This window comes from Acomys minous, assembly GCF_964271855.1.
Source record: "Acomys minous genome assembly, chromosome: 11".
NCBI lineage: Eukaryota > Metazoa > Chordata > Mammalia > Rodentia > Muridae > Acomys > Acomys minous.
Window position 1 is genome coordinate 99,413,685 of NC_140492.1, and position 15,486 is coordinate 99,429,170.

General features: G+C 43.9%; 1 protein-coding gene across 1 annotated transcript; it reads right to left on the reverse strand.

Moving 5' to 3' along the window:
• Positions 1-7,601: 7,601 nt before the first annotated feature.
• On the reverse strand, positions 7,602-9,328 carry LOC311608378 (phospholipid phosphatase 1-like). Its single transcript, XM_084800815.1, has one exon. The coding sequence runs from the start codon at positions 8,720-8,722 to the stop codon at positions 7,868-7,870; it is 855 nt and encodes a 284-aa protein (XP_084656941.1). The 5' UTR covers positions 8,723-9,328; the 3' UTR covers positions 7,602-7,867.
• Between the last annotated feature and the right edge of the window lie 6,158 nt (positions 9,329-15,486).

Consider the following 15,486-nt stretch of genomic DNA (forward strand, 5'->3'; position numbering starts at 1 on the left):
TGAGTGCTGGGATTCAAGGCATGAGCCACCACACCGGGCTCTGATTGGTCTTCTAAATTCAGCTGTGATGAATCTACAGCTGTTGCAAATTGTTCAGTTCATGTGAGGTATATTAATGACGGTGACTTTAAAGATGAGTTTCTTTTTTTGCAAACTTCTTGAAACAACAACTAGTTCGTGTGATGAATTTGACACGGTTGGCTCATTTCTGAAAGAGCCTAAGGTCTCCTGGGGAAAGGTGGTGGTGTTTGCACAGATGGTGCTCTGGCTGTGCTAGCATGCCGATCAGGAGTTTAACGTTTGGTTATGAATGAGTTGCCAAAAGTCATTGGCAAATATTAGCAACGAAGATGCCACCACAGGAGTTACAAGAAGCAATGAAAAACCTCGTAAGTTCTGTCAGTTTTGTAAAGGTGAACACTTTAAACAACAGCCCACTGTTTTTTGCAAGTGTGCAATGAGTTGGATTCGCTGAACAAAGCTCTGAACTGAGATGGTTGTCAAGAGGATGTTTTATTTATATTTTGTTTTGTTTTTCCGAAACAAGGTTTCTCTGTGTAGCCCTGGCTGGCCTTGAATTCACAGAGATCTGTCTGCCCTGCCAGGAGTGCTGGGATTAAAGATGTGCACCACCACAGCTAAGAGGACATTTCAGAACATGTTTTTGAGCTTCGTGGTGAACTCAAAATGTTTTTTAGGGCCTAGAGAGATGGCTCAGAGATGGCTCTTTCAGAGGTCCTGAGTTCAATTCCCAGCAACCACATGGTGGCTCACAACCATCTATAATGTGATAAGATGCACCATATACATAATAATAAATAAATCTTTTAAAAAATGTTTTTAATAAAAAAAGCAAGACGGCAGTTCGAAGCACTTTTCAGCAATAAAAGTGAACTGCAGAAAACCTTTTGAGGACTATTTCTCCTAATTAAGAATTGGTCTGTTTAGACAAAGAAAGGCCTACAGGTTTAGGCAAGCATGCCCTGGTCTGGCTTTGAGCTTATCTGACAAGCCTGGAATGTCAGTGGGGGTGTCGGGTGGAACTCTACCGATGAGAGAAAAAGTCAGTTAGATGCTTGTCTCAAGCCTCCAGGCTGATGCTTCCTGTGAGGAGGGTGAGGAAGCCTGCTGTCTTTACCTACCTGTGGCCTCCATCCCTATTTGCCTGCCAGGGTCCCTCCACACAGGGGCAGTTCTTTTTCTCACCTCTAGATGGCGCTGAATAAAAACAATCCGGCAGGATTTAGCTATAAGGGGATGACTTGTAAAATCATTTAAGTGTTCTGCATAGCCAAGTCAGAGGCCAGCCTGACCTTAAGATCTGACCTCTGTTTGCTTACTCTGTCTCTGCGTGCACAGGACAGTGAGCTATTATATGCAGGGGAGAGAAGCGGGATATGAAATCTCCTCCTTAATTATCAATTGGCTTAACTTTTTGGGGGGGTGGGTGGGTGGATCTTCCAGGTAGGTTTCTTGATCTCTGTTCCTGATGGCAAAAACCTGACGTAATATGGGAAGTTAGCTTCGAAGCAGCTAAGCACTTGGATCTCAAGTTTCCTGTTGTTAATTATTTACTCATCACTCATTTTTTTACTCAGTTTTCAGCCAGAATGAATTATCTTTAATGCCTGAGCCCGTTCAAGATATGCACAGTGGGGTCTGACCATCATAGGAAAACCAGCTTAGTTTTCAGTTCTCACAAATGAGCCTTTGTTTGTTTGTTGAGGCAGGGTTTCTCTGTGTAGCCCTGCCTGTCCTAGAACTTGCTCCGTAGACCATGCTGGCCTCGAACTCAAGAGATCCATCAGCCTCCACCTCCTGAGTGCTGGCATTAAAGGCGCATGCCCTTGCCACCTGGCTCTATTTTCTCTTGAAAAAAAAAAAAGAAGAAGAAGAAGAAAGAAAAACTGAGGACCTGGAAACATTGAGCTCTAATAATAACCTGGGTCTGTGCGTCTTGTCCTTCTCTGCAGGCTGCCTGTGCCTTCTGAGCTGCACTGAGAGCTGATGGAAATTCCCACACTGTTATCTGACCTTGACCATGAGACCTTTCCCAAGTGTGCTTTTATAGTCTCCTGCCTTGACCTGCCTCTGTCTTATCTTTCAACGGACTCTTCTCGCTTAAACTCACGATGCCGTCCTAGTAACATAAAAATAGAAAGGATTATTTTTAAGGACCCACGGTTATTATGTGTGTGTGTGTGTGTGTGTGTGTGTGAGTGTGTGTCAGTGTGAGTGTGTGCATATTCCCATGAGTGCAGATGCCCATACTGGCCACAGGAATTGGGTCCCAGTGGCGCTGGAGTTACAAGTATTTGAGAGCCATCAGGCATCTGATGTGGGTGCTGGGAATCAAACCCAGGTCTTTGGAATAACAGTACTTGCTCTTAACTGCTGAGCCATCTCTCCAGCTCATGGTGCTTAATTTTCTTTTCTTTTCTATTAAGAAAAAAATTTTTTTTACAAGACAGGGTTTCTCTGTGTAGCCTTGGCTGTCCTGGACTCACTTTGTGGACCAGGCTGGCCTCGAACTCACAGCGATCCACCTGCCTCTGCCTCCCGAGTGCTGGGATGAAAGGTGTGCGCCACCACTGGTGCTTAATTTTCATTGCTGTTTATTACAAATATGAAAACTAAAGTTTTAGCCAAACTCTTCCTTTGATTAACTCTCCCCATGTGCCTGCAGATGAGCTAAATTTATGACATCTCGTGTACACTCTAATCTTTAAAAGCCACTTTTCTTTTCTCGTGTATAGCTATGTTTACATGTGTGGGTATGCATGCAAGTGGGAGTGAGTACGCTGTGGAAGCCAGAGTTGTCTTCAGAATAATCTCCCACTGCCTTCCCCCTCATTCAGTGAGACAGGGCCTCTCAATCAAACTCAGAGCTAATTGATTATGGCAACTAGCCTTGCTAAGCACCTTGCTTTGGGGATTCTCTGTTTGCTTTAATGTCATTTTAATGTCTATGGCTTCCTGACAAATTGGAGTTTATTTTTGGTCATGAGCCTTGCCTTTCACGGCTGAACAATCTCTCCAGCCCCAAACTGGAGTTTATGAAGTGATAAATCTGAATAATTTTGAACTCAGATTAAAAAAAAAAAAGATTTATTTATTATGTATACAATGTTCTGCCTGCATGCGTCCCTTCTTGCCAGAAGAGGGCACCAGATCTCAATATAAATGGTTATGAGCCACCATGTGGTTGCTGGGAATTGAACTCAGGAAGAGCAGCCAGTGGTGCTCTTAACCTCTGAGCCATCTCTCCAGCCCCAAACTGCTCAGGTTTTAATGTCGCCATTTCATAGATGTTGCTTTGCATTTATAAAGCAACGTCTGAGTCTATTTCAGAATGGTTGCCAGATGGATGCCCTCAGGAGGAAGGCTCCAGCCTGCCTGTGTACACTCTGCATACTTGTCCTGTTGCTCCTGCGGTGTTGTCTGTTGGACTTTTCTCCTCTCAGTGCACACAGGGAACATAAGCAGTTGCCCTCTATTCACACCCTACCCAGCATCCTCCCCGCAGAATGTCAGGTTACTTCCTGATTTGGGGTTCCAAGTGTGCTGACATCATTCATCGTCCTCTTACAGTCTCACACACACACACACACACACACACACACACACACACACCTTTTGATTTCACCCCTTGGTTTTGATATGAGTAAGACATTATTGAGGCTGTTAGGTGCGCTAGTGTTTTCTGGGTCAATGTCACCTTGCTTCTCAGTGGGTTACCCATGACTTCCCGCTGTCTGCTGGAGCTCTTGTGGAAAGTGGGTTAACATTTATTGAGTTGTAACGTGTGGTTTAAGTAGCTAAGATACACACTGAAAGTCAAGGCAAATATAAAGTTGTGTGTCCTGAGGTGACCTTTTCCCTCACTTGTCCATAAAACACACCCTGTCCTAGGTCACAACCCTATTCGTTTTGTAAGTATGTCCTTCCAGTTGGTCTTTAGATAAACAAGCTAGAAACACATACTGTTTTCTCTCTTTCTTACACAAAGACAAACATATTGTATCTTGGAGGGTTTTTTTCTTATCAGTACCCAGAGAGCTGTTTCTACCCTTTACAGTGTTTCTGCTCTTTAACTTTTACGTCCCTCAACAGTTTTGTTCTCCATCTTTAGTGGTTGTTTTTTTTTTTTTTTTTTTTAATTTTTTCGAGACTAGGTTTCTCTGTGTAGCCTTGGCTATCCTGGACTCACTTTGTAGACCAGGCTGGCCTCAAACTCACAGCGATCCGCCAGCCTCTGCCTCCTGAGTGCAGGGATTAAAGGCGTGCGCCACCATGCCTGGCAAGTCTGAGCTTTTACAAGGCAAAATTAAATCTGAGTTAGGGATTTTGGTGAGAATCGTAGAGACAACTGCTAGCTCATAATTATCCCCTTGTACTTGTGGTGGGGTGGGCGTCTGTGGAAGCCAGAGGTTAACAACCTCCAGGGTTGGGCCTCAGGAGCTGTCCACCTTGATTTTGGAGACAGGACCCAGCACTTGCCAATCAGCCTAGGCCTGCAAGTCAGTGAGCTTTGCCATATTCAACTCTCTCTGTGCCCCAGCCCTGGGCACTGGGATTGCATTGTTATGTGGGTGCTGAAGTCGAACTCAGATCCTCAGATTGCATGGTGAGCACTTCAGCTGTGCCGTTTCCCTAGCACCGTGCTCTGTTATTTTACAGTTGTTGGGTTGCCTGGCTTTTCATTCATTCATTCGTTCTTTGTTTGTTTTGTTTTGTTTTTGAGATAGGGTTTCTCATGTAGCCTTGGCTCTCCTGTAGGACTTGCTTGGTAGACCAGGCTAGTCTTGAACTCACAGAGATCCGGCTGCCTCTGTCTCCCAGAGTGCTGGAATTACAGGCGTGTGCCACTGCACCCAGCTTGGCTTTTCATTCTTGATTTTTTTAAAAAACTAAAGCTAGAATTCACTGGGGCCTCAGTCATACCTGATGCCCCTGAGGGCACTAGGGGATTAAGGAGGAGAATTCCATTTACCCCGAGCAGCTCCTCCCCCCCGCACCTCCCCCATCTAACACACTCTTTAACCCTCTCTTCCCATGTCACTTCCCTGTTCCTTCACTGTGCATGTTAGCTTTCCATCACGGTAACAAAGTGCCTGACACAGTCAGCTTAAAAGCTAAAAAGTTTATGTTGGCTCATTGTCTCAACCCCCATTAACTAATTAATTGCTCGGGGCTTGTGGCGAGGCTGTACATTATGGCTCAGGACACATGGGGCAGCAAAGCAGTTTACCTCATGGTACCTGGATGAGTAAAGACACAGAGACAAGAAAGGACAGGGAGCCAGGCATGATGGCGCACGCCTTTAATCTCAGCACTCGGGAGGCAGAGGCAGGTGGATCACTGTGAGTTCTAGGCCAGCCTGGTCTACAAAGTGAGTCCAGGACAGTCAAGACTACACAGAGAAACCCTGTCTCGAAACACCAAAATAAATAAATAAATAAATAAATAAATAAATAAAATAAAGAATGGACAGACACCCAATATTTTCTTAAAGGACACACTCCAATAACCTAACCTCCTTCCATCAGGTCCCTCTTTCTAAAGGTTCTAGAACTTTCCTCTGGTGCCTCAGGCTGTAGCATATGGACCTTTGAAGAACATTTAAGATCCAAAGTGCATGTCTGTGTTGTATGAGATCACCTCCTTAATGCACTGCTTGTACTCAGGGTTTTCTTTTAGTCTCCTTGTGGGGAAAACTGTGACAATGGCCCTAAACCAGAAGTAGCGTGGTGAAGAAAGGATGATTAAAAAAAAAAAAAACACCCGGTGGTACAGTTCTTAGAAGAGGGGAAGGACCTTATGTGCCAAGACAAGTGACTTGTTAAGCCAGTGTTGATATCACATGCTTTATAACATTTTTTTTTCTTGTTTTTGAAATTTACATTTTTCTATGTCATGAAAGTAGAAGATGTCTGGTAGGAGGAAGGAGTAGGACAGAGGAAGGTAATGGTAGACGGTAAATGTGAGCCAAGTGTAGATATGAATATATGTATATATACATATATATATGTATATATATATGTCATATGTATATATGAAGGTCATAGTGAAGCCCGTCGTTTTCTATAGTAATATTAAACAGCAATAAAAATTAGTGAATAGATGGGATGCTTTATTTCCTTACTTATGATGCTGTGTTGGTTTGAATGATCTTGGCCCCCAATAGGCCAAGGCATTTATAAGTTTAGTCCCCAAGTGATGAGCTGTCAGGGAAGGGTTAGGTGTGGCCTTGTTGGAGGAGGGATGTTACCAGGGGTGGGCTTTGAGGCCCAGCGTGTTTGTGTGTGTGCGCACATGTGTGTGTGTGTGTGCACATGTGAGTGTGTATGTGCACATGTGAGTGTGTGTGCACATGTGAGTGTGTGTGCAGATGTGTGTGCACATGTGAGTGTGTATGTGTGCGCACATGTTTGTGCACGTGTGTGTACATGTGAGTGTGTGTGTGCGTGCACATGTGTGTGTGTACATGTGAGTGTGTGTGTGCGCGCACATGTGTGTGTGTGTGTGTGTGTGTCTGTCTGTCTGTCTGTCTGTCTGTCTGTCTTGGCCTGTTGCCTGTCTAGCTCCAAGGCCATGCCTGCTTGCTTTCTACCATGATGATAACGGATTAGCCCTCTAAAACTGTAAACAAGCCCCAAAATAAATCCTTCCTTTGTAAAGAGTTGCTGTGGTCATGGAATCTCTTCACAGTAATAAAACAATGACTGAAATGGACAAAAATATCTCATTAGCCAAGAAGTAGATTAAGGGTAAAGAAGGTTGAGTCTTCAGCATTCTGAACTGTAGCTACTTCCTGCTGGATCAGAGAGTCAGAGGATCACAGTGTTTATAAGATGCTGGAGGGCATCTTATAAGGTAATATTTCTTGAGTGTCATCATATATACATATATATGCACACATACAATCATCTTGACTGTTGCTTCCTTTGTTTTTGTTTTTGTTTTTGAGGCAGGGTTTCTCTGTATAGCCTTGGCTGGCCTTGAACTCGCAGCGATCCGCCTGCCTCTGCCTCCTGAGTGCTGGGATTAAAGGCGTGCGCCACCATGCCTGGCCTGGACTCTTTATAGACCAGGCTGGCCTCGAACTCACAGAGGTCCGTCTGCCTCTGTCTTCCCAAGTGCTGGGATTACAGGTGTGTGCCAACATGCTCAGCTTTGTTGCTTCCATTTGTAATTGATTTATATTTTTACTAACAATTTAAAAAAGCAACCTTGCTATTTAAAATGGAAATATTTAGTAGACAATGAATTCAAGATTTTTGGCTATAAATGGACAACTTTTAGGGTTGGGGATTTAGCTCAGTGGTAGAGCACTTGCCCAGTAAGCACAAGGCTCTGGGTTCAGTTCTCAGCTCTGAAAGAAAAAAAAAAATAGATGACTCTCATGCAAAGAAGTATAAGACTGTAAAAATTCAGATATTTCATTCACACTATAACAATTATCTCTCTTCCTCAGAATTGAATATGGAATAGTTATATGGAATATGAATTGATTAGAGATTTCTAGTCAAGTCATTTTTTTTGGCTTTCCCCCCTTTTTTTTTCGTTCTCAAGCATTTTATTATATTTAAATAAAATATTCTGAGAAGGCATGTAACATACACACATCTTTCAATTTAAAAATGAACAGGTGGGACAGTATTTTCGTGGAAAGCTTGAATTTCTTCTTTAATTAAACTGTGAGATACTCATTGTCTTAAATGTAACTGTTTACACAGATAAAGTGAGCATCCATGAGTTATGGCAGCTGTCCTGTAATGAATGGTCTGTACACCAGGAAGTAATTAATACGAGTCCTCCTGCCTCCAGCAGTTTCCTTTAAAGCTGACTGTTTCCCCTGCACTCTTCAAGGCTGGTTGATTGTTCGATTAGCTACGTTCTGCCGTAGTGGTGTTTTCAGTCCAGTCGAGTCGTCCTCTGATCTTTCTATGTAAGAATGTGTGCTCTTGAAGAAATCTGACACATACACAACCACGAGTATTGCAACCACAGCTCCTTGAATGAGTCCACACAGCACGTCGCTCGAGTGGTGTTTGTAATCAGAAATTCGAGAAAGGCCCACGTATATGGAAAGAGCAACAAGCCCAAACTGCAGCGTGGGGCGGAGGAGTCTTGCCCACTCTGCTTTCATCCTGGCTTGAAGGTAAAGTGCTGTAAACAGCATGCAGTACATAGAAAACGAAGCGTGGCCCGAATAGAAGGACAGCCTGCCTTCCCTGACTTTCTCGGCACTCCCCTGACATATGTAGGTCTCAATATAACCATCGCTGCAGTTGATCTTTGACCAGTCTGGGTTGCAGACGGCCAAGAAGTGAGGCCGCAGTCTGCCTACGGAGTACTTGGTGATGTCAGTCAGTGACTGACTAGCTGCGACTCCGAACAAAAACGTTCCCACAGCTTTGTAAATGGAGGCGACGTAGTGGTTGTTGACAAAGGAGTTTGATCGCAAGGCACTAAAGTAAACAGACAGGGTTTCTCCGACAATCATAGAGGAAATGGGTAAGCCAAGCCCCACTGGGGTGAGAATGATGAATCTGACGGTACTGTTATGGTACGGGTACTTCACGCTGTTGTCAGAACAGAAAAAGCCTCTCTGAAATGGATATATTTGGCCCAAATTTAGAACAGCCGTAGGCATGGAAGCCAGCAACAGGCACAGCACATCGAGGGCCACCAACGGCAGCCGCATCTTGTCGAACATGGTCACCGGCTGCGAGATGTGACAATCTGATGCTGGCGGCGGTTGGAACAGGCGGCAGGCGGCAGGTGGAGGTCCAGACACCTAATTCCCAGGAGCCCCGCCCTCGGGATGGCGGCAGTCTCCTCTGAGGACCCGTTCCGTGAGAGGCCTGCAACCTTGGCCTTCCTGTTGGTCCTCTGCCAATAGATGTCTTGGCAGAGATTTTCTCTCGACTCACTGGCTTCACTCCCTTTGTTACCCAGAGAGGGATCTGCAGCTCAGTTGCCTCAACTGCAAGTCAGGACTCCTACTTCTTAGGTGAAAGATGTCAAGTACAAATCACAAAACATGCCTTCTGCTTTCTCAGGTGCTTCCCGCAAGGCACTCCAAAAGACCAGTGGGAAGATGTTCATCTTGGGGAGTCAGAGGTATTTCCAAGTGCAAGGTTGTGGTCCTTCATGAGGAGACGTCCGGGCAGGAACTAAAGGCAGGAACTAAAGGCAGGAACCGGGAGGTAGGCGCGGAAGCTGAGGCCGTGGAGGAACACTGCTCACTGCTCTCTTAAGCGAGCAGATGCTGTCAGCAGTCTTCTCCAAGCCCCTGCGCCCTTTAGTGTTCCTCTCCGTCTGTCTCTGCTCGCTTCAAACTGCTACACGCCACCTTTTTTTTTTTTTTTTTTTTTTCCTTTCTTGATAGCAGTGTTGGTATGCAGGCTTGGTGTAAGTGTGGTCTGTCCTCATCTGTTGCTATGAAGCCTAGTGCCTCATTCCCACTGTGGAGCCAAATGATGACATCTCATTAAACAACAGTGGTGCTTTGTGGCTGATTCAGTCAGGTTGTTTTGAAAAGATGGGCTGGTGACACTTGTCTAGGAGTGCAACATAGTCGGGAGCCATCTCCTTAATAGCTGTCTCCAGTGTCTTCCTTTCCTTTCCTTTTATTTTTTGTTTTGCTTTATTGTTGTTGTTGGTGGTGGTTTTGGGTTTTTGGATTTTTGTTTGTTTGTTTGTTTTTGTTTTTGAGACAGGGTTTCTCTGTTGGCTGTCCTGGACTCCCTTTGTAGACCAGGCTGGCCTCAAACTCACAAAGATCTGCCTGACTCTGCCTTCCTGACAGCTGGGATTAAAGATGTGTGCCACCATGGCCAGCTTGCTTTTATTTTTAACCTCTGTTTTGACCCTGGGCATTCTTCTGGTTTGCAAAGGGATGTAATGTTTGGTAGCATCGGGAGCTAGAGCATCTTCTAGCTGTCAAGTTGTGTTGATGGATTGCTGTTTTAGAGACTAGACTTTGGCGTTAAGTGGTCTTTGACTGTCAGTTTTCTTGGCATTTGTTTATTCCCTCAAGAAATTGACACATTAACAACCCATGTTTCAGGGCTGGAGAGATGGCTCAGAGGTTAAGAGCACTGCCTGCTCTTCCAAAGGTGCCAGTTCAGTTCCCAGCAACCATATGATGGCTCACAATCATCTATAATGAGATCTGGTGCCCTCTTCTGGCCTGCAGGCATACATGAAGGTAAAACACTGTATATTTAAATAAATACATCTTTTTTAAAAAGAGCACATACCATTCTTCCAAAGGACCTGGGTTCAGTTCCCAGCATCCACAGCGGGCAGCTCCAGGGAATCCTATGCCCTTCATGGCTTCTGCAGGCAGCCACATGCATGTGCACATATCTACACATAGAAACACAGAAATATATAATTTTTAAAAAAATCTTCTGGGTTGAACTGTGATGGTACAAGCCTTTAATCTCAGCACTGGAGAGACAGAGGCAGGTGAATCTCTGTGAGTTCAAGGCCAGCCTAGTCTACAAAGCAAGTCCAAGACATCCAAGGCTCCACAGAGAAATCCTGTCTCAAAAAACCAAAAACCAAAAACCAAAACAAAACAAAAAAAACCCAAACCAAACAGAAAAATCTTTATTGTAAGAATCATCATCATTTTTTATTACTGATATTATTCTTTGCATTTTTATTTTTGGACTCACAGTCTCTGTGGTCCTGTAGAATTCGTTGCTTATCCTAAATCTTCCACTTTCTCCAGTAAAAGATAAAGAGCCTAAAGATATGAGTTATTTTACTGTACCATTAATGGAGAAGGAGGTGTTGTTTTTTTTTTTTTAAACAAAAATAGTGTTGCTTTGGCACATTTTGGTTTAATGCTGAACAAAATGTATTATCAGCCAATAAATAAATAAGTAAATAAACAAATAAAACCCAGGCAAGTGCCATTGGTTTGTATGCAGATACATCAGTGATCTGAGAAAGAGAAAGAAAACAACGGTCCAGCCATTAGGAAGTGGCAGAGCTAAGCTGTGCAGTCATGTATTTATTAGTTTACTTATCCATGCCTTTTAGATAGGGTCTCACCATAAACTATGTAATCTAAGCTGCCCTTGAACTTTGGATCCTCCTGAATCCGCCTTCTGAGTGCTGGGGTTATAGGTAAGCATCACCACATCTAGCTAACAACTCTTTCTCTTTCTTTTTCTTTTTTCCTTCCTTTCTTTTTTTTTTTTTTTTTTTTTTTTTTTTGAGATAGGGTTTCTCTGTGAAGCCTTGGCTGGCCTGGACTCACTTTGTAGACCAGGCTGGCCTTGAACTCACAGTGATCCACCTGCCTCTGCCTCCTGAGTACTGGGATTACAAGCGTGCGCCACCACGCCCGGCTTCTTGTATCTTTGTTTTTAATCCCGAGGCTCTTGGAATCGTGTCTTATTTTCAGCTGTGCATGTGCCTCTGTCAATCTGACTTGTCTGAGCAACCCCTTCACTTATGTGAGGGCCTGGCTGGGGTGCGCACCCACAGGTATGTAGGTACGTGGAGACCTAGCTCAGGTTCCTGCAGTGGTCAGAGGGGTTGAATCTCTACTCTGGAACTAGGGTTACAGGCAGTTGTTAGTCACCTGACATGGATATTAGGAATTTAAGTCCAGCCTTCTGGAAGAGCAGTATGGATGTACTCTCTCTCTCTCTCTCTCTCTCTCTCTCTCTCTCTCTCTCTCTCTCTGTTTTTTGTTTTGGTTTTTTGAGACAGGGTTTCTCTGTGTAGCCTTGGCTGTCCTGGACTCACTTTGTAGACCAGGCTGGCCTTGAACTCACAGTGATCTGCCTGTCTCTGCCTCCCGAGTGCATGCTCTACCATGCCCAGCATGGATGTTCTCTTAACTGCCTCTATCCACCCTTTTCCCCTTTGTTCTTCTAGAGATAGAGGCTACACTATGCAGGCCTTTTTGGGACTCACTTTATATCCTAGACCAGGCTAGCCTCTATTCATCTGGCTGCTTCTGCCTCCTGAGTGTGAGGATTAGAGGGTTCGGCCACCTGCTCTGGTGCAATGTTGTTTTTTAGTACAAAAAGAAACCTTGACAGACCAACATCATTTCAAGGTGCCAAGAGCAGAGAGGCCCCTGGTGGCTTGTTCCTTACATTGGGGCATAATAAACATAAACCAGCACAAATGAGCTGATAGATGTCACATTTGTATCCCTTGCCACTGGAGAGTTCCTTGCGTGGGTAGGCTTCCTGGATCAGTTTATTACCAACACAGCCATTTCAGTGTTACAGGAAATGCTTGACAAAAGGTGATGACGCTGAAGGTAACTGTAGTTAGTGCAAGTGTCTCTGCAGCAGCCGTCTACTGCTAAATAACCTTGGGTTGAGCATCTTTAGATAAGGCAACACGCAGCAGTGACTTTGTTTTCAGCTGAACTGAAAGCGACTGCCTTGCTGTTTAAAGACATCCACTGACTATTCCAGCCAGAAGGATAAGGGAATTAATTACCCCTCCCACAGAAGCCAGTAGGAACCCAAAGCAGCCATTTCCTGGTACAAACTATTACCGCAAAACAAATTCAATTGCTCTCTGCCCACTCCTCCCATTCACTGGAAATTTTAAAGAACAAAGCAGTTCCAGCTGGTTAAGCCAAAGGTCCATGCAGGAGGCCTCCAATTTGGCCACTTCTGGGAGCTGGAGGATGCTTGACCCAATAAATCCAGTGTGAGCAGTGTCCCGGTAGAGCCTTGAGTTCCCCTGTGCTCTGGGCTGTGTCTTCAGTTCACCCTTTAAGGGAGATGCTCCCTCAATGGCTTGATGTTCCACTTCATCACTGAGCATTCGTGCAATGGCCACGTGGGTGCTAAATTATAAATGAAGCCTTGCTTGCCTCAAGCTTGGGAAACTATCCCAGCACTTTGTTAGTGTCTGTCAAGATGCCAGAATTTAACATCCAGGTCAGTCAGGAGATACAGGGAGATTTTGAAAGAAGATTTAGAACATAATGGAGGTTACTAATCCTTTCTCCCCCCCCCCCCCCAGCCCCCTGAAGCTACATATTTCCTCCCTGAGAAGCTCTTAAAGGCAAGGTCAGAAATTACATAACCAACATTGCAAGGTTGGCAGTTGACCTAACAATAGGTCGTAAAATACACTTTTATTTGGACAGAAACCTCGAGTGACTGTAGCTTCCTCGATAAAGACAAGCATACACAATAACCAGCTGCTATTTAAAAACTAAAACATATATCAAGCAACCAAGCAGAAGATGCATTGCTGTACATTGATGTATACCTGACACATGATACAGATATACATTGTACCTACTTGAAAAATATTGCAAAGCCAAGCATAGCAGATCTGTAATCCACCACCGCCTGGCGGCAAGTTTTAATTAAATTCTGCTCAGGATGATGGACACTAGCCAGGTCTATTCTGGGGTTCCCAGAAAATGGTCATGAGCCTTTGTTCAATCAGGGCAGACATACCTCCTAAGTCATTTCCTGCCTACGTACCTCCCTCCTATGATCAAGTATATCCAAGGGCAGTTGGAGCAACCAAACTTGCTCAGGGAAGTGAACACATGTGGTTTGTTTTCTTATATGGACAACAGCTTCCAGCATCTCAGGAAATATATCTGTTCCTGAGCAAGGGGCTTACAGGTCAGAGGCATTTTCGCTTTACGGATCTCTTAGGCACAGTAATTAAAACTTAAAACTTGACGTTGGCTCTCACACAATATTCTGGAGGCTGAATTGGGAGTATTATTGTAAATCTAAGGCCACCCAGGATTATGTAGTGAGACTGTTTCTCAAAACAATAGCAGCAAACGGACAAACAAACCAGTAAATCTCAGCTAATATACAACTTAAAAACTGTGACTCAATTAACAACATAATAACCATGGCCTCTGAGACACAAAATTTTCATCACATTTGGGACTTGACAACTTGCTGTATTATGACTCTCTGGGATGCTACAATTTGGACATCCTTCCAAAATTCCACACTTTAAAATTGTAGTCTCCAGATTCTGGCTACTACAAATAAGGCTGCTATGAACATAGTTGAGCAAATGTCCTTGTTGTATGGTGGAGCATCTTTCGGGTATATGCCCAGGAGTGGTATAGCTAGGTCTTGAGGTAGCACTATTCCCAATTTTCTGAGAAAGTTACAGATTGATTTCCAAAACGGTTGTACAAGTTTGCACTCCCACCAGCAATGGAGGAGTGTTCCCCTTTCTTCACATCCTCGACAGCATGTGCTGTCACTTGAGTTTTTGATCTTAGCCATTCTGATGAGTGTAAGAATGGAATTTCAGAGTCATTTTGATTTGTATTTCACTGATGACTAAGGATGTTGAGCATTTCTTTAAGTGTTTCTCAGCCATTCAATAGTCCTCTGTTGAGAATTCTCTGTTTAGCTCTGCATCCCATTTTTTTAGCTGGATTATTTCATTTGGTGATGTTTAATTTCTTGAGTTCTTTATATACTTTGGATATTAGGCCTTGGTCAGCTGTAGAGTTGGTGAAGATCTCCCAGTCTGTAGGCTGCCACTTTGTTCTGTTGATGGTGTCTTTTGCCTAACAGAAGCTTTTCAGTTTCATGAGAACCCCATTTATTAATTGTTCGTCTTAGAGCCTGAAGTACTGGTGTTCTGTTCAGGAAGTTGTCTCTTGTGCCAATGAGTTCAAGACTCTTCCCAACTTTTTTCTTCCAGCAGATTTAGTACGTCTGGTTTTATGTTGAGGTCTTTAATCCACTTGGACTTTAGTTTTGTGTAGGGTGATAAATAAAAGTCTATTTACATTATTTGTTGAAGATGCTATCTTTTTTCCATTGTATGGATTTGGCTTCTTTGTCAAAAATCAAGTGTGTGGGGTTATTTCTGAGTCTTCAATTCAATTCCATTGATCAACCAGTCTATTTCTTTCTTTCTTTTTTTTTTTTTTTTTTTTTTTTTTCGAGACAGGGTTTCTCTGTGTAGCCTTGACTGCCCTGGACTCTCTTTGTAGACCAGGCCGGTCCCGAACTTACAGGGATCCGCTTGCCTCTGCCTCCCAAGTGCTGGGATTAAAGGCGTGCGCCACCGCGCCCGGCTAACAAGCCTGTTTCTATGACAGTACCATGCCGTTTTTATTACCGTTGCTCTATAGTACAGTTTGAGATCTGGGATGGAGATTCCTCCAGAAGATCTTTCATTGTACAGGATTGTTTTAGCTACTTTGGGATTTTTGTTTTTCCACATGAAGTTGAGAATCGACCTTGTAAGGTCTGTAAAGAATTGTGTAGGGATTTTGATAGGGATTGCACTGAATCTGTAGAATGCTTTGGGTAAGGTGGCCATTTTTACTAGGTTAATCCTCTCGCTCCATGAGCATGGGAGATCTTTCCATCCCCTGGCATCTTCTTCAATTTCTTTCTTTAGAGACTTGAAGTTGTTGTTGTTGTTGTTGTTTTTTCCCGCCCATACAAGTCTTTCACTTGGTTGATGAAGAGTGGTTTG

What these genes read in the sequence shown, in the direction of transcription:
- LOC311608378 (XM_084800815.1), bottom strand. Translation starts at nt 8,722, where the DNA reads ATGTTCGACAAGATGCGGCTGCCGTTGGTGGCCCTCGATGTGCTGTGC.